The sequence below is a fragment of the Hirundo rustica genome, chromosome 4, assembly GCF_015227805.2.
Source record: "Hirundo rustica isolate bHirRus1 chromosome 4, bHirRus1.pri.v3, whole genome shotgun sequence".
NCBI lineage: Eukaryota > Metazoa > Chordata > Aves > Passeriformes > Hirundinidae > Hirundo > Hirundo rustica.
This window is the reverse complement of record NC_053453.1, coordinates 54,417,054-54,436,422: the sequence shown is the minus strand read 5'-3', so window position 1 is coordinate 54,436,422 and position 19,369 is coordinate 54,417,054. Positions and strand designations below refer to the sequence as shown.

Sequence of the window (19,369 nt, the reverse complement as noted above, 5' to 3'; positions counted from 1 at the left end):
ACATGTGCACACACGTGTGTGTGAGGAGAAGGGAAATTTTGTTTTAATTGAAAATGGGAATCTTAGCATTGATTAAGTCAAGCAGAATATAGACATGCACTGTGCAAGCTTCCCCATAGAGCTCTGGCAATGCACCTTGCTCCTGACCTGCAAAATTCCCTGCTATTCCACTGCTGAACCTCCTGGGCAGAGAGAGAATCACAGCAATTTGTCATTGTGGTAATACTGGTTACGTGATGAGAACCAATTGCCAGTTAGGACAGAGATCACTGAATCTCTCTGCAGCTGACCTGAGCAACATTTGAAATCTCATTTCCAAAGAAATAAATTACCATTAACCCTCAACAAAACTTGCCCCTTAATAGATCTGTAAGAAGAAAATAGGGGTGTGAATGCAAAATTCTGTGGCGGAGGTCCACATTGGGCAGGACAAGTGGAATGGGGATGCTTATATTAAAGCATCAAATATCTCAATCATGAAAGGTCAGTGTCTCAGAAGTACCAAGTAAATCTGCAAAACAGTAAATACAATCCTTTCCCATATGAGATTTTCTACGGAATTATTTTAATGCAATGAAAATGGGAGGGATGGGGGTGAACTTGGCTTTTGTTCTTACAGTCTCCCATCACACAAAGCTGTTTCACCTTCTTCTGCCTTCCTCACAGGACAGCCATTGACAATGCAATGGGAACGGGGTAGTATGAAGACTCGGCTGACTGAGTCCCTGTTTGTTCAATAGGCTGGGGAACCTGATCCCACAGACAGACAAGAGTGTCTCTGAGCATTTGTACATGCTGCCCAGAAATGACCATGCTCAGAGTCAAGTCAGAGGGAACAGGAGACAGTCTCCAAAATAGCTTTTCCCTTCCCCCATCACACTAATTCCTGCTGATTCTCTACAGAATATGTTCTCTAGGCAATGAACTGCCTTTTACTCTGCAATCAAAACAAGAGAAGTGGGTACAGAAACAGGACTTACCTTCGAGCCACGCTCATTAAAGATTATCTCTACATCAAGGATTTTGCCAAATTGCTGCAGAGAGACAAGGGAAAAGAAAAAAAAAAATATATTTATTTTTGGCGGTCCATTTTTCCTACCTTTTGCAGGGGCTGGCTTAGTGCAAGAATGTAGGTGAGAATATTTCCATTTCTAGCATACAGGCAAAGGCATAAAATTCCAGTGATGTGACCCAATTCTCCTGGGACATACAGATGGTCTCGATGACAAACTCCAGGTTTTCTCACAAAAGTCTAAACGAAGAAAAACAACCTCCAGAAGAGTTTTAGGGATTTGAGGAAGCTCATATTTCCCCCGTTAATCTAAACAATTCTTCCTTTCCTCATTCTACTATTTCATCTAAGACATGGTTCTATGATTTCATCTCAGATATCCAACAACATTTCTCACATATAATGCAGCATTCCAGCTTCCTCCTGAAGTGGCTATCACAAAGAGAAACTTAACAGTGATATTTCTCTGGAAGGGATAATAACATAAGACTCCCAGCCTCAGGAATTTCCAACATTAAAGCTTCGTTCCTTCTCTTTATTTTCCAAAATTCCAAGCCTTCAAAAGAATTGATGGCAGATTCAGAAAGCATGAAAATGAAAAATTCCCAACATTTTATATTTTTTTTTAGAAAAACATCATTCAACTTCAACCTGTGATATATAGTAAGTAGTCAACAACCTATGCAAGCTTATCACATGTAATAGAATTCTGACCTCTGCCTCAGCCTGGAGACCTCAAGGAGAGCTCTGCACTGAAAGAGTTCCAAAGAGCTCCCTATTTAGCAGAGAAGTAGGTTTACCACCTCTGTGGAACCTTGTATGGGTTACATCTTTCACCTTGCTAGGAACGTATTAAAATATTTTACTGAAGCAGCCAGACTCAAAACAGCCTGGAGGTAGAAGTATCACCACTTCAACAGAGGCCCACAGTGCTCTGTCCTCCAGAAGTGTCAATGCTCTATTTCCAAACTGGAGGTCTGCTCTCTAGAAAGACAGGTCTAGATGTCATTTTTAGGAGTATGTATATGGAGTAGTCTTCATTCGAGAGACACATACTTACATACTGCACTCAGACAAATGCGACATCAGTTTTTCCTATCCCATTATTTAGGAAAGCGTCCATCAACACAGTTTTGATTTAAGTTTGATAGCAAATTACAGAAGGATCAACAAGAAAATAAAGGATGGTTTCACAGTTTAAAAAGATTACGAACACAGGGTCCAGGCACTGGGACACTCTCCCCTTTGCCCAGCATTCTTAAAACGGTATTTGTTGGGGTTTTTTTTTAATTAACAATTGCATTCAGAGTCAAATGGCTATAATACTCATCTTGTGTGTGCCCTTCTTGAAAGGCTTGTGGCCAGATTTGAAAACCTGGAACACTTACAACAGACAGCCATAACAGATGAGGCGAGGCTTTGAATATGTTTAGCAATAAAACATTGCCGAGTCCCTTGAACAAGTATTCCACAACTGTCTGCAAGCAAACAAAACACTTCCAACAATTTTAGCTATAGTTTCTGTCTGCTTGCCTTCTCCATTCTTAAAAAGGAGATCTTGTTTCACAGATGTTGTTTTTACTGTTCTATTGTTTAAGGACAATACTTGATCCTCTATTCATCCCAAGAACAATTGAATTCACAACATCCTATATTACACAAGTTTGAATAATGCTAATGTAAACACGCATCTTCCTTGAAATCTCAACATCTCAACAGCTTAGGCCTGATCCATGCTGGATCCTCTTTTGAACGCTTCTCTGCCAGTCACAGCTAAAATACATTTTCTATTTCTATCCCACACTTGGTGTGGGCTTGTCAATAAAGGAGTTTAACCGCTGATTGCTTTTTGTTTTCTTTGTTGCATACAGCTTTGGTACTGCCATGAAAGGAATCAGTCACGATTGTCACAATTGCTTTCTTAGTAGACTATCTCAGCATCATTACATGACTGGGGCTACTGAAGGGCTGTCCCTGCACCTTTGTCCTTCCTTGTCTGGTCTCACCAGCCTTCCAGAGGTGGCCTCAGTTTTCATTCTCACCTGCAGATAAGCTGATACAGCTCAGCAATCCTGCGAAAACCTAGCCCAAGAAAAGGAATACATGCAAAGATTCTGACAATTTACTGATCTGAAGTGGCTTGAAGGGTCAGTGAGCGTTACGGATCAAAGAAGCAAAAGGGAGCGCACACCCTGCCCGAGAGCAGGATCTGTCCCCTGCCAGATCAGCTCAGCTGCCTAGCCTAGCCACACACACACTGAAACAGCCAGGCTCTCGATAAATGCAAATGCCAAAATTATTTTCAGAATCTTCAAAGCCATAAAAAAATCACCATCTTCTACCTCATTAGAATCACCTTGCAAGAGAACAAACTGTGTGGCTTCTGGTGCACAATTACGCCATGCCATCCTCCCCCTTGTGCACACCTGGTTGGGCCTGGATCCTCAGGCATTGCTGCCAGCCCCGCTGGGCTGAGCTACCCACGCAGGGCTTCCACAGCACCAGGAAACCCTGTGCATTTAACTTCTTGTGGCTGACACAATGCCGGCAGTGACACTGAATGCGAGAGGTCTGACCTAGCTGTCCAAGAGGTGGCACGGCCATCCTTGTCTATGACATGATGGAGGTACATCATTTCCTAGATGACAGAATTAAGAGCCTGTGGTTGCAACAAACACAGGCTTGACATCTACTGCAATGGGCTACATCCACCCACGCAAACCGCCCCAATCTCTTTTTTAGCCAAGAGTTGTGGGTGTTTGAAGAGGCAAGACGGAAGGACCTCCTTGGGAGAGAAGAGCAGAGACAATGGGGGCTGACTGCTGAATGGAGGTTTGCTGGGGAGGGGTTTCCTGCTCCATGAAATTCCCTGAAAGAAAGCAGAGCTGTGAGGCACAAGGATATGCGGTGGGCTCTTCAAGGCTCTGCCGCAGCCATTTGCCACAGCTCCTAACATGACGTCTCTTGTCCTCACTGCTGCAATGGTTACAGCAGGTCCCAGCACTGGAAGGCACTTTTTTTTGGTAGCATGCCAGAATTTTCCTGAAGAATGAAAGCAGGAAAAAAAGAACTAGCTCATTTTAACAATTTATAACTCCTTCAAAGCTGAATCTAATTTAGTGGAACATAAAAAGGCACTTTGTTCTCCGATGGTGCTTCGCCTACCAAATGTCAACAGTCTACTGCAAACAATCGAAATTTTAAGAGCTCCTTAGTGAAAGGTCACAATTTTTGCCTGGGAAATGCTAGGCCATCTAAATACAAGGGTCAATACCAAGTGCCCTCATAATATTTTTTTTAAATCAGGTATATACAGGCATGTTTGTATTTTTCAGAAGACACAGGGACTGGCCAAATAAAACAAGTCCCATGCTTAAGTCATCCATGAGGACTAACTCTCTAATCTCTAACCTTGAAGACATGAATCATTGTGCTCACAGACTTGATTGGCTCACTCACTGATAACCAAGAACTTCTACTTAGAACTCTGCACAGCCTCTGGAGAAGGTATTGCAGGACTACCCATCTCCAATGCTCCCCAACAAGATTTAGAAAGCTTACTATGTGACCAAGAGGCCAGCATTCCCTACCGTGTCAGGTCATGCAAGAAGCCACCTCCACGAACTGCTCACACACATGCCATGCGATGGGAAAATATACATGCATGCTATTTCAGTCATGCCATGGCAAAGGAGCTATAGAATCTTGTTTTATCTTAATGGTCTCTTTCCTGGAGTGAACTTGACAAGATTTCAGTTACTTTTAGCAAAGCTGGTAAATAAGAATCAGACCCTCTACAATGATAGCAGGGAGTGTTGGAAGCAACAGTTTTTAAGAGGCATAAAGATATGAACAGAGAGGAGTTATGACCAGATGTGGCTAGTCTCTTTCTTGGAGCCCCGGCTCTGTTTTTGCCTTGGCTAGCTCGAGAGACTAACCACAGCTGGAAGGATTTTTCCTCAGGGCCCCAAAGGCCCCAGGAGCAGCTGTGAACATTTTCCTTTAGAGAGAGCAGGACCTTGTCGATGGCAAAGGAAGGTCTTTGCTTGATCCGGGGGGAAATCATTTATTCAGTCTTTCTTCTGTGGCCCTGCCCCTGCCTGGGTCAGGAACCCAGTCCCTGTCCCCCAGCCAAGAGAGATTTCCATGTGTTTATCCTGGCTTATATCCAGGGGAAGGGGCTAAACGCAGGGACAAGCCACTAACCAATGAGGGCTAAGGTAGGAGTGGAACAGAGTTGGATTACATTCCAGTGTGGGAGAATGGGCAGGAAAAAGGGGCAGGGACAAACTTTGGGATGATACATTTTCCAGGGGAACAGGGGAGTACAGAAGAAACCGTTACAAACCCCAATATAAAAATGAAATACAATATAAACCCAAATAATACACAGCAACAACCAGAAACTAATCTTCTTGCTTGAACGTGGTCTACCTTATCATAGATGCAAGGGCATTGTGCAAGGAAAGATAGGCATGCTGTGTGCTTCTTTTCACACAGTTGTCATGAAGGCAACAGATTTTTCCAGGTGAAGCCATAGCTACATTAAACATAATAAATTTGAGAGATCTGGCACCAGAAAGCTTCTGTCTTCCAAGGCACGGACAATTTGGTAGGGCCCTTCCTATATGCTCTGTTCCAGTTGGCCCTGACTCCTGTCCCTGTCTAGAGCTTCAAAATCAGCTCCAAAATGTGCCAGACAAATAACTTAATCCTAAAGATGCAAACAACAGGGAGTACAAGGCAAATTCTCTAGAAATCACGGAACAACAAAAGATCATGAGAGACATCATGTGACAACATCATCCCTACAAGAGAACTCCATGTGTCCAAGCAGTTTTGTTAGCCCTACAAAATTCACTTAGAGATGAGTCCAATGAGCTATCTGAACTTCAAAGGTGTCAAACAGTCCATTCTTAAAGATGGTCAGCATTCAAAATAGCCAAGAAACCGCCAACCAGGAAACCATGAGGTATGTGAGCAAGAGCATTTTATAAGCAGGACAGATCCATGCTACAGAGAGTCCTTTCCCTAGGTTCCAGCTCCATGGGATATACTTTCAGCTGAGCACAGCTGGCTCCATCATAGTGTGTATTACTCAGTGTTTAGTTATGGCAGCACGGGGTCTGCCAGAACCGCACTATCAGCACACCAACATCCTCACTCAAAGCTGAGTCACATCTCTTCCAGCTATGGAGCCAACCCTGGTCAGCCGAGCTACACCACTACGCTTCGCTGACAGGAAAATGGAAGCATCAAGTATTTATAAGCCAAAGCACTACCACAGTTTACCAAGAGAACAGATATTGAGCAAGCACCAAGCAGCCCTTACTAGGGTTGAGCTATTGCCCAACAAAACACACATTTTCTGAGAAACCAGACTTTAACAGGAAACCACACAAAGAGAGCAGATTTCTAATAGGATTTATAGACCACAGCCATCCCAGAAGAACAAACAAACAAACAAAAAACCACAACAAAACATGATTACAAACACGGTTTCTCAGTCATTTGTTGTCCTCTAAATCCCAAATAAAAGATTTTCATGTGAAACTGAGATGGGGCTGAACCCTTCCACAAGGCACCACCCAGAGAGAGATCTTAATACCAATCTAGCGTACAGGTCTACACTTCCAGCTCCTTGTTCCTGCTTTGTACCACTCCCCAGAGGTGTGACTGCAGTGTAACCTGGTACTGATGCTGCAAAAAAGGTACTTGGACCCATGCCCACAAAAGCAGCATACATTCCAAAATCAATTTGAGAGTACTTAGCATGCAGACTGAATTCATATGAAACTGGGTCAATAAAAGACAACTCCACGTAATTTTACTCAGGCCTTTTATCCAATTAAATCCAGCTACAGCACAGCACTGTTTACTAAATTACATTCAGCACAGTCTTGCTGCAGATGCTTCTAGTAACTCATAAGGACATCTAAAAAATCTTAGATTAATGTATGACCCAGTCATCTGCCTTCCAGCAGAGGGTGAGTAGAGAATTTCATAGCAGGGAGCTTTCTCAGAGCAAGACACAGAACAAGAGCTGCTGGCAGCTGCAGGGGCATAAGCACCCCTGCACACCATGGCCATGCAGACAAAGGACAATGTTCAAGCAGCACTGAGAACACAAGTTTTTTTGAAAGGTGGTTTCAGAAAACATCCAGGTGAAACACATCAATATAATTGGCAGCACCTCTTACAACTCTAGCCAACACCAGCAAGAACAAAGTCCTGTCCTCTGACAGGGCTGAGGTTCACTAACATCACAGGGAGAGCTTGGAAACAAGAAAAGCCCCAGTGAGACCACTTTGTGCCAGAATATTTGTTCTCCAATACTGGCACATGGGATTTATTACATGCAATTGGTGGCCAGTAGTACCAAGAAATGAAAAACCTAGAATACATCTTGATATCCAGAAGACAGAATCTCCTCCTTTGGGTGTCAACCCACTCAGAAAGCAGAGACCCTTTAAGCAAGTGTGCTATTGCTGTACTTTGGGCCCCAGTGCATCAACACCTGCAGGTCAGAGCTTCTTGTTCTATCATACTACTACCTATATACCTTAACACTTAAACAAGTACTTTGGCCATTGCCACAAGCCAATACTTGTGTATTGCTAGTTACTTCTATGTTTAAATTTATTTACTGGCAAATACAGACTTAAAATTCTCCCAAATTCTTGCTGACAAAGAGCTGTAGTCCAATTTGTTATTGCTTTAGTCTCAAACTATAGCTCATGGAGGTGTTTTGCACTCTTGACACCAGAATGAAGTTTGATGACAAATGATATGCACCAGGTTATTTTTAGGAAGTGCAAAGTGACAATATATTTCCTCAGAGGCCATGATCTGAGGGTTGCAGAAGCTTCCAAAAGTATCTGAGCTTGCAGAACTCTGTTGCTTGGGTCATGCAAAGCAGTGGTCTACCACAAATATACATCATAAAGAACCTTGCAGCAGAGATATGAATTATGCTTAGAGAAGGAAAAGGATAACATTACTTGCCTTTATGTCATCCTTTTCCAATGTAAAAAAAAAGTGGCTACCATTCTGTCCCCTGTAATAAATGACATTATTATTAACTTCATTAACTGAAATTAATTAAATGGGACATAATACTCACCTTTATAGAAAACATCTATGGGTTATTACTGCTGTAGCTGGTAACACACAAAACCCCTTTATCAACTGGGCTGATTATGCTCCCCAACAGAAAGTGCTAACAGTCTACAAGTAGTAGCCATAGATTGAGCAAGTTTTTAAAAAAGCAGGGTCTCCATCTGAGGCCAGTCTGCAAAAATTCACAACCTGTACTGTGCTAACCCACCTTCATTTGCAACCATCATCAATGTAGTCTTTTTTTATTTCTTACACTTAACCAAAGAGCATTTCACCACAGTAATTTCTGAGAAACATCAATTCTGGCTCCTCGTACTGTTGCTCTCACAACAGGTAAGAAAGATTTTGTGCAAGGACATCCATAGGAACTACCAAAACAATGCACTTGCTTGTTTTTGTGGAGAAAATTCAAGATTCAGCTTGGGAACAGAAGGATTTTCCTCTTGCAGGCTGTCCAACCCTGCCTCTGTCTTCACCAGGAGACTCCAAAGTCCATCCAACTTAGAAGTCCAGATATGACCAAACTACCCTAGCCAATTTTACACTGTGAGGAGAACTGTTTCTTGAAGCACGAGAGGGAAGGGCTGAAGCTACCAAGCATGAGATGCAAGCACAGATACTATCAGACCACAAAGCTGAAAGGACTAGAAATAAGTTGAGGGGAAACATCAATTCTTCTTCTGCATACACAGTCCAGAAAGGAAGGGAACATCTTTCCACCAGTGTAGGAGAACATGATGAGCATCATGTGAGTCCTTGCACTCATTAGCCAAAGAATGTCCCTCAGAAAATGGAGGGTAAGATTTTGAAAACAGAGTTGCTAATTTGTTTTTAACACTGATGGCAACTCTTCCCCTCCCTGGAAAACTGCTCCATTGTTCAAATAAGCCTTAATGACTATGAATTTTTTTCTTATTTCAAGGGTAAATGTGTTAAGTCTCAGCTTCCAACTGGAAAATCTTATGACTGTAAAGAAGACCTAAACCCCTTGTTAGTAGGTATTGCACATATATAAGCATTTGTACAGAAATTACTTATCATCTCCTAACACCTCTTTTTAATAAGCTGAGTAAATAATGCACCTAATACCCTACCAAGCTAAAAAAAAAATCACTCGCCTTCCAAGTCCTGGTTCATTTCTTTTGGTCTTAAACTTATCTCAGAACTGAAAATTATGCAGTCACAGTCTTTTCAATTTGGAACATGAGCAAGATCACATCCCTCCTTCAACCTGATACCACCTTTGAATTATTGAAGCAACTATCTTCCACAATCACTAGTACTCTCCCAAACCAGTGTTTTCAAAAAGAAGCTTTCCATCTTAAGAGCACAGACCAGTCCTCACATACTCAGTACTCTGCCATGAGCCGCATCAAACAGTTTTTGTTGGATTTATCATCAGTCAACCAGGCATTTCTACTCATTCTCTAACAATAACCTTATCTTCTCTTTCCTCCTCCTCAAATAGTTTTTTTTAACCACAAACCTTACTGGCAAGGTTTTAATAGTACTGTCTCCATGGGCTGATACAGATAGTAAACAGGACAGCAATGGAAACAGATCCCTGGGAAAACTGACAAAAGAAACAGTCTTGATCACAGCTATCTCCCAAGTAACTACTATTTTTTATTATCTATCATTAAAGAGGCTTTTAATCCCTCTAATGTGTGTTGTGCTTGAGATAAGTATTAATTTTCTTAAAAATTGGTCACTTGGACAAATTCAATTGGTTGAACAATGTTTCACTTTATCAGCATTGCTTTGTACAATATCTTGTCAAAATAGACAAGACAGCATTTGTCTGCAAAGATGTATATTTCAAAGTTCTGCTAAACAGATACTAAAATGTTTTTTCAGATTCTAACAGGCTCCTTTAAAATGTTGCAAAATTATTTTTATCTTGGATTAACATACAGATAGATAATTCTTAGCTCTTTGGGTCGTCCCTTTCAGGTTTTTTCAATAGTGAATCTAGGTGGGCAGTGTTCTACCCCTCTGCATCTCCCCTAGCTTAAAAGAATTGGCTAAAAATTAGTACTAATGAATAATGGAGCCCCTTGCTTTAGCTATTATTGTTGGACATACCTTTTCTAGATCTTCTGTTTTTTTAAATATTACTGAGCACCGTTTCATGCTCCTCTATTATTAATTATGTAGAAAACCAGATGAGGTAAAAATAGCCCCTCTTAAATTCTAAACACAATCAGTTGGGGGTTGTTTTTCCCTTGTTTGATTTTTTGTTTTGCTGTTGTTTGTGGGTTTTTTCCCCAGAAATACACAATTACCTCCTGATTTTATACTGTACCCACACATAGACCTCTTATCTTTGCATGTAAAAAAACTGATGGGTTTTCTAAACTTAGGTCACTGGTATCTCCATGACTAGCATATTTTCTTTTTCACGTACTTCTTTGCTTAAGTTTGCACCTATATTCACTACTATTTACTTCCTCCTCCTTGCCCAAAGTGAGGAATGCTTTGAGTTTTATTACCACAGTTTCAGCAACTGTGGTATCATGCCTTCTGGGCCATCACTATGATGCTGCTGAATACTTTATGGCATCTATTAATACTTCCCTTTTAAAGGTACCTTCCTGGGCAGTTATCCTGCCAATTGTTTAAAGTCCAAGAAACAGACTCCTGTAAAGCTCCTTACAGTGCTGCCTGATGCCATATTCTGTTTGCACAAAGCAAATACAGACAAATAGCAATCACTGGTACCTAGGCAACGGTGGGATTCCAGGTCAGCTATTAACTCTTCTTTATCTGCAAGAACAAGGTCAACTATTGATTTATTCCATAATGGGTGCAGAATTGTGTGCATTAAAAAAAGACCTACTCCTTCTAGAAGCTTTCTGGAAGTCTTTTCATTGGCCTCATGAAATGTAAAGTAAACATCATCTGTTTTAAGCAGGCCATATTATTTACTTTCATGTAAGATGCATATATGTAAGGAAATGTTTGGTCTATTCCTGAGAATATCTCAAGGACCCGTTAGAAACACATTGTGGTTGATGGTCGGAACCCAAATAATTTGAATTTGTTAAGAAATCCTTACGTTTGCAGCTCTGCCAAATGGTGCAGGTTTAGAAAGGATTATGTAATGTGTATTTAATCACACGTGGGACAACATGTCTCAAGTCCACCTCTACTCAAGTCTGGACAAAAGCATTAGATACTTTCTGTGCCCCAGGACTGGGCTGACCTCTCGCATGCTGTTCTATCCTTGAGGGGACTTCTTTAGTCCTTCACTACCATCACATTTATTTCTCCCTCCATGGCTTTACTGTCTACCCAATTTCTCTCTTTGTACAGTAGCTTGGGAAAATCACTCCAGGCAAGGATTTTGAGTCTCTCAAATATGACGTTGAGGAGATGTGACCTGACACACAGAAGGGAGAGGGAGAAGATGGGGGTTACAGGCTAGTCACAGCTGAAGACTCAGACAACCACGAGTCCCCTTTAGGAGAAAGGGTAGGTTTCAGTGAGTCACCCAAAGGAAAGCATCCTGATCCTGAAAAAGAAATAGGAGCAAGCAGGATTCAGAGAGCATGCTCTCCTGCTCGCAGCTGTGGGCATGCTGAGAGAAGCAGCACTGAAAGAAAAAGGAAGATGTGCGAGAATCATCCATGACTTCCTTGGCAAAACAGCAAAGTTCTCTGTTACAGAAAAATGGCACATGGAGTGTTTTGTGTCCCAGAAGACGAACACTCTTCTGGCAGGCATAACTCTCAGCAACCACAGGGCCAGGTGAACTACCAAAAGGTTTTACAAGGAATATATAATTTACCCAGTTAAAATCACATCAATGTGCTGGAACTTGAGATGATGTTTAGAGAAAAAATAAACACCAGAGGAATATCAGAAATTAATTCATATAGTATTATTCCCCATCCCTCCTATGCACAAAAAAAGGCATCATATCGGCCCAAAAAATAACAGGAAATCTTAAAGCAAAGTAATTAGGCTGCATTTTCTACAGGTCACTTCTTAGGACTGCAGTTCATTTAAACTGCCTGGGTGTCCCAACCTGCAAAGCATAGGCAAGAGCCACCAGGACAGGGATGTCCTTGTCATTTCCATCTTATCCATGTCTCCCACACCAGGAGCATGTGGCAGAAAAGCATTAAGGTGAACAGGTGTGAAAAGGGCCAGTTGTCAATTAAGCACCAGTCCCAGGAGAAGGGACAGCAAGTGGGTACAATTTATATAAGCGATGCAGCTCCCAGGAGAGAGGAGCAGCCATAGCACAGAGCAGGATGTGATAAATACATTGTAGCAGGTGGTCCAAGAACTGGCTGTGATTTCAGCAACCATTCGTCCAAACAGGATGGAACTGCCTACTGCACAGCCCTGCAACAGCAAAAAGCAAGCTAGAAAAAGACACAAAAGCAGAGCAGAAGATGCAGCAATCCCAGATTACCAGAAGATGAGTTTAATTCTGAAAACATTCCCACAGACATCAAGAGTATAACAATAACTTAAGTATAATAATCAAGAGTGTAACAGTAATCTAACAACATGGAAGTAAACCCAGGCCTCTTGCAACAAAATCACAGATCCATGGTTTTGGCTGGAAGCTGACTCCAGAGGTCATTTAGTGCATCCCCTGCTCACAGGAGGTATAATGAGATCTTTTTAGCCAGGCTTTGTCCAGTCAAGTCAGATACCTTCAAGGATGGAGGTTCCACAATCCATCTGGGCAATATGTTCCACTATTTAAGCATCCTCACAAAAACCTAAAATTTTCCTGGTATCTAATTGGTAAAACAAAGGCAGAGAGGCCCTGCAAAGAGACCTAGACAAATTAGAGGGCTGGGCAATCACCAGCCATATGAAGTTTAACAAAGACAAGTGCCAGCTTCTTCACCTGGGACAGGGCAACCCTGTATGTACAGGCAGATTGGAGAATGAGATGATGGAGAACAGTGCTGCAGAAAGGGACCAGGGGGCCTGTTTGACAGAAAGTTGAATATGATGAAAGGCCTGAAATTCACTCTTGTTGAGTATATTAGCCCATTTCTTCAGCCTGGCCAGGTCCCTCTAAACAGCATCCTTGCCCTCCTGCATTTTGACCACTGTTTTGTTCCTTTTGTACTGTCCAAGCTACAGATAGCTAAGCCAAATTCTTCTCCCATTTACAGCATTGAAGTCCATTAATTAGACACATTTACAATACTGCAACACTACTCTGCATGCGAGCGTGTGCTTTTGTGCATGCATACACACCCACACAGATGGCTCAGGAGATAACAACAGCTGAAACAGAAATACTGCAGAATTTGGAGCAGCAGCTGCTGTAAGTGAGGACCAAGGTATACACTCCAAGCCTAAAGTGAGAAGAGCTTTGGGCTTTCGTGACTTCGATTCTTTGGACTGCACCTTAAAAAGGCAGCAGCTGTTAACTTCATAAATAACAAATAATTCTGAAGACTTTAAAACATGCCATCAACCAAGGATCAAATTATATCGACAAGTCAAATATCCCTGATGATGATGATATGACATATAGATAGCTTCACCTGAAGGTTAGGTTATGAGACATCTAGCTCATTTATCTGTGTTCACTTGGAATGAGTCATCATGTGTAGTCACATAAACAAACCCTTCCTCAAAGAGCTTATAAATCAAGAATCATGAATAGCATCCAAGGATTAGGGAAGACAAACTGTGTGGTCAAAAGAAACAGAAGGTATATCGCAATGTAAAATGCACAATGTAAAATAACATCTGACTTTACTAGCTTTTCCATATGCAATCACTAGTTGGCAAATTGTTTGCAACCATCTTTCATCACAGAAATAGATCACAAGAAATACTTCAACATGTTTCTGTGCAACTGAAAAACAGTGCTTTGCAAGGGATATATTAAGTCAGCGCTTAATCCTGGCCTTTACTCTGAAATAAAGTGAGGTTTCATTTTGCTTTGGTTTTTTTCCCCAAACCAACTGTTGGATTACACATAACATTGTTGCTCAGAGAAGCTGTAGGTTGCCCAAAGCAGTTGTGCATGCCGCACCCCTGGAGAAGCTCACAGCCAGGCTGGATTGAGCTCTAAGCACACCTAGTGATAGGTGTACCAGCCCATGACAGCGGTGTTTGAACTGGATGATCTTTAAAGGTCCCTTCCAACACAAACCATTCTATGATTCTATGACTATATTAATAGGAAGAGCACTGTTATAATTCTCATGTGTTTACCAGCTAAATTAAACACTACTAGTTGTCCTAATCCTGCATTATAGTGTGCTGACTAAACTGAGGGCGAAGAGCTTTTCATTCACACAAATACACAGCACCAAGTGTCCCACCTGTGGAGAAGAAGAATTTGCCATGCCTGAAAAGGTGCTCATAACTTACCCCAAACATCTGCCGAAGGTCAGGATCTCGAAAGCGGAAGGGAATGTTAGACACATGAAGCCGTTTTGGAGTGGATTTGCTCTCACTATTCTCACTGCTCTGTGTCTGTGATTGCTGTCCATCTGTCTGTGCCCCTCCTTCTGTCTGCTGAAATCAGAAAAGACAAAAGTGTGCGCATGAGTAGAAATCACACAAATTCCTTTCACATGTCTTGTCTACCCCTTCTTAGGTATTAGCACTGCATGTGCAATGGAGCTATTTAGCACTTGACCATTATTTTGATAAAGCCAGTAGCGCTTAAAAATTGATCTGTTGGTCTTCCCCTCCCTTTCCAGGAGTAAACACTAATGAGATCTCAGCCTCCCTCCCCTCCCCCTTCCAGCTAAGTGGAATGGTCTTCGGTTTTCTTGAATTGCTTCTCTTTTAGCCCATTCTTCCCTCTTCAGCTGCCACCACGTGAAAGCTCTAATGAAGAGACGGATCTTTCATATCCTGGAGCTGGGAGGTAGTACTGCCACTCTAATCTCATGTGGCAGGATGTTCATGCAATCATCAAAATCCCACAGCTGAAGTGGCAGCTCTCCACCAGGCCAATACCAGAAGCGCATCCTGAGGCAAAACAGCATCTGCTCTGTAAAGCTCCCTTCAGAGAAATATTACCCCAAAAGAAGATCTATAATTAAATGGTAAAAATCCATATAGGAACAGCTTACGGATGTCTCTGATTAACTTTTTTTGTACATTTAAGTGAGCCCAGGAACAGGAAACAGTCATCACCGTTGCAAGATTTATAAAAACTCCAAGTGCTGCTTTTTGCTACTAATTCCACAGCTAAGAAAGGCAATTTGTTCCACTGTGCTCAAGCGCTGACTGGCATGGCAAAGAAGTCAAGGGGTACACCAGGGGTATTTGTTCACAGAAAAAGTACAAGAAGTAGGCAGAGGAATAAGGGAGATCTGTGTGCCAGATCAGAGTCCTAATGCCTGCACAGAAATTATTAGCAGGACAAAAGTAAGGAATACAATCTCAGCCGCTTATGTGAGCTTAGACTGAAAAGTGCTAAAATTTGAACACAGCATTAAATACAAAGGCAAGGCCCCTTTGCAAAATGGCTTGATGAGAAAATAGCATTTTTCACACTTCAGTCAGAAAGATGACCTCTAAACCTCAGAGCCACAGAACAAAGAAGACCACAATTTGGTCAGTTTTATTGCTCTTGTCCCTTTCCAAGTGCACTCAATGACAGGCCAAAGTGTTCAAAGAGCACCCACCCACTCACTCTGTCTCCTGCTGCTTGCCTCAGACTCCTAGGAGTCAAGCTTTGACTACTTGTGTGATGCATTTTTAAGTATCATTTCAACTCTTTAGATGCCAACCTGACTTCCTCCTTAACCCATCAAGTAAAAAGAAGTACTACAATAAGGCAAGGACTATAATTGCTAAGAGTCCGTCTTTTTAAGGCACTTTTAAGAAAACATGTGGGCCTTAAAGATGTAAGAGTAGGGGTGAGGTTTTTGCTGGTTTGGGTCCTTTTTTTCTACTGTTTTAAATATGCAATTTATGTACCAAAGATGAAAGAAAGCTGAGGGGAGTTGCCCACACCAATTCCCCAACCACTGACTGGACTTGCTAGGCTGCTCTGCACATCATTCAATATACAACACTTCACAAACATTTGGAAACATCTCTTCACAGATAAACTCAATTGGCAACATTAAGAAAGTATCTTCTGCCCAGAAATACCACTTAAAGATATGACCTTGAACTTACACTTGGTTACAAAGCAAGTGTATATACAAAGACAAGAGCAAGCAAACAGTAAGCACTGGGGTTTTACCATGCTGAGCAGAGCAGCGGCAGCTTTCCATTTCATTTCAGTAGAGCATGCAGCAAAAAAACATGTTTGATCTGGTTAACATAAATTATCTGTGATAGGAAGAATGACAGTACTGCCCTGACAAGTAGGTCTACTTCCCATAGCTGTGCAAGTCTTGGGAGAAGCCTTGTAGAATGAAGCATTTTTATTTGTCTAAGATTCATTCACCATCCCCAAACATCAAATTTTTGGAAAAAACTTCAGAAACTTCCTTTTGGTCTTATCTAAAAGCTGTTCCCCGCATATGCCCCCTCTTCTCCTTCCCTCACCTCTGTCACAAAAAGGCTCTCCAAACTTACAGCCTAGGGAAAGAATCAATACAGCTGGCTTGCAATTAAATCACAGCACACTACTTAGGGGTTTAATTCTTATGCCACCGTCAGAGTCCTCTGCTCCTCAGGGCAAATCTGTCCAAGAAAGACAAAACACAGGAGCAGCTTATCTATCATCACTGCATACAACACCTGCAAGTGAGTACTCCCAAAAATCACCAATGCTCCTGCTAAAAGGGACAGCTACATTAAAATATAGGTTGCACAGGAATGAGTATCTGCTGTTTCCACAGGGGAGGAAGCCAGAATGTTGTCTGCACTCCACTCCCATACATCTGCTCCCAGGCAGAGGGCAGAATTCCTCTCTTACCAAGGGTGCAATGTATCATGTACAGTGGCATCCTCAAAAGCACTCACAGCTGTTCCTGCATATGGCAGAGAACTGCTGCAGGAGTTACTCTGCAGCAGGTGAGATGTATACAGTGAGACAAATGCTTCGAAGAGAAGAAATTGCAGAAGGAAAAAGGCATCTTGGTCCACTCTTACTTTTTTAACTGCACTGAGAGACTCCAAATGCTTTTCATGCTTTCACAAAGCCTGATTTTTCAGTAGTAGTTTAACATTAAATATCTTCTTAGGCATGCTGTAGCTTCCTCATCTCTATCATCCATGGCCCTTAGGTAAGATTTGAACTTTGCACCAATATTAGCTCAATACATTTGTCCACTGCCACACATTCAGCTGCAACATAAATGAAAAAAATAGTCTCTTCAGATCTTTTTTTTTCCCCCCTTTTACAGTTATTCCTTGGCTTAATTCATTAGGAAGGAGATGAAAGGAAGGGCCTGAAGCCTGTTCTCAGGCAGCACATAACAGACCCTGGCGGCAGTGCTACCCTGACCAAGCCAGATGATGAAAGCCCTCATTTCAACAAATGCCCCACTCCCCACCTTGACCCCTTCCCCACAAGGTGTTTTCAAGCTCTTTCTGGCCTTGTGTCAGCACTTCCCGGTGAAGAAAGAGACTTCTCCCTTCTTTAGAGAATCAGCTTGGAAGGGCACTAATACACATTCCCTAGGTCCCAGTGCCTGTCATCAGGCAACAGAGACATGCTGCAGCAAAGGTCTCACATTTAGGAACAGTATTTGATTCACTGCATCTCCTCAGCATAGCCTGTGTAACATATATTGATACAGGTGATAATGCCATTCATGCCTGCACACGAAAGCTCTGAGCTCTGCTCAAGGTCACTGAGAAACACATCAGAGCTCAGGACAGCAAAGCACGTGCTTCACTTTTAACACCTTGCTGCCTGTGCCCCCAGGTCAGCTCCTCCCTTACACCTGCCAGCAGCAAGGAAGTCCTAAGCAAGAAGAGGTAGCTGCAAAGAAAAGCACACATTATACTCATGCACGTACACACGTAAAAGGGGAGGAGGACACCTGGCAATACGAGCGTGTTCCAAAAGGTTTGGGGTCAGCTCTACAACCACCTTCCCACCTCTCAACTGGTCTCCTCTATCCTAATGCAGATGATGAACAACCAATTGCTGAGGATTTCTCCTCAGCAGCAGGGAGGTAGGGACTCCAGCACCACCTGAGGTCTGAGCAGATCTCCATCTGAATGGCTAGACAGAGAGATGCCTCCCTAGCGAGCCAGACAAGCACCGTTGCAACAGACAAACACAGAGATTATTAATACCCAGCACATTCTGTTTCCATCTCCCACTTGCTTCTAGAACTGGAACTGCTTCAGATCCAAGTTCCAGACAACAACAACTACAAAAAAAAAAAAAAAAAAAAAAAAAAAAAAAACAACAACCCACCACTAAACCCCATTCTCTCTCCCAGGAAGCAGGCAGTCCAAAATGTTGTGAATCATACTGAGGAGGTTAAGAGCCATAAATCACTGCAAAGAAAATATTTACAAAATACAAACTGTAACTAATAACTATATTTAAAAGGGGATTTGTGTGGCTTACAAAATCTAGGAGACAGACTGTGCTCACTCCACTGCTCTTTGATCAGTCTTGAATCCAAAAAAAGCTAAAACCAAACACCCAACCTTGTTTGGATCAAGAGCTTGAAGAGCTGTGGAGACAAGGACCAAAAGCTACAACTGAGAGAAGGCAATCTTCCCACCATGAAGCAAACCACAGATAATGTGGATAAATCTCTACAACAAAAGATATCAGAAAAATTTTAGTGAAGAACCTGTGTCAAAACAACCAGTCACCCACCAATGAAGATACGCACTGAGGAGGCTTTATGTAAAAACACGTGAAGAATTAGGCCCTAGACACAAAATCCATCTCCTTCCCCACCACACTCTACTAAAGTAGGTTTGAGGTCTCACACATCCAATAGCAAATGCCATGGGAACTTCAGCTGCTTAAACACTTGTTCAGCAGACAGAAGACCTTAGGGCTAACTATCACTTTTCAACAACAGTAAATATAATTTTACAATTATATCCAAGTACTTGGTTTTTCAGAGATGTCAGCAGAGGTATAATAAAAAAAAATTGGGTCTACTTACAGGCACAATTAACTATTATCCAAAACATTCTGTAGGCTAAAAAAAAAAAAACCAGACAAAAACTCTAAGAACATACCAATTAACTTTACAAGGATTTTTTTACTATTCTCCATACAGTCAGGTGAATTTAGAGTATATTTTTTTCTGATATATATATTTTTTGTTAGTTACCTATTTTCAGACATACTGAAGC

At 41.9% G+C, this 19,369-nt stretch overlaps 1 protein-coding gene across 18 annotated transcripts in view; it reads right to left on the bottom strand.

The window, feature by feature from the left end:
* RBFOX2 (RNA binding fox-1 homolog 2) overlaps positions 1-19,369 on the bottom strand; it is a 171,538-nt gene that overhangs the window by 35,969 nt on the left and 116,200 nt on the right. For 16 of the 18 annotated variants that reach the window (XR_005700509.1, XR_009207754.1, XR_009207755.1 and 13 more), the window contains 2 exons: positions 14,492-14,638; positions 981-1,034 (listed from right to left, as the gene is read on the bottom strand). Coding sequence is in view for 9 of the 18 variants with exons in the window: in XM_040061845.2 (XP_039917779.1) it covers positions 981-1,034; positions 14,492-14,638 (201 nt within the window). In the remaining 9 variants the exon portion in view is untranslated. The remainder of the gene's footprint in view (positions 1-980; positions 1,035-14,491; positions 14,639-19,369) is intronic. The other 2 variants (XM_040061847.2, XM_040061846.2) reach the window with 1 other exon arrangement.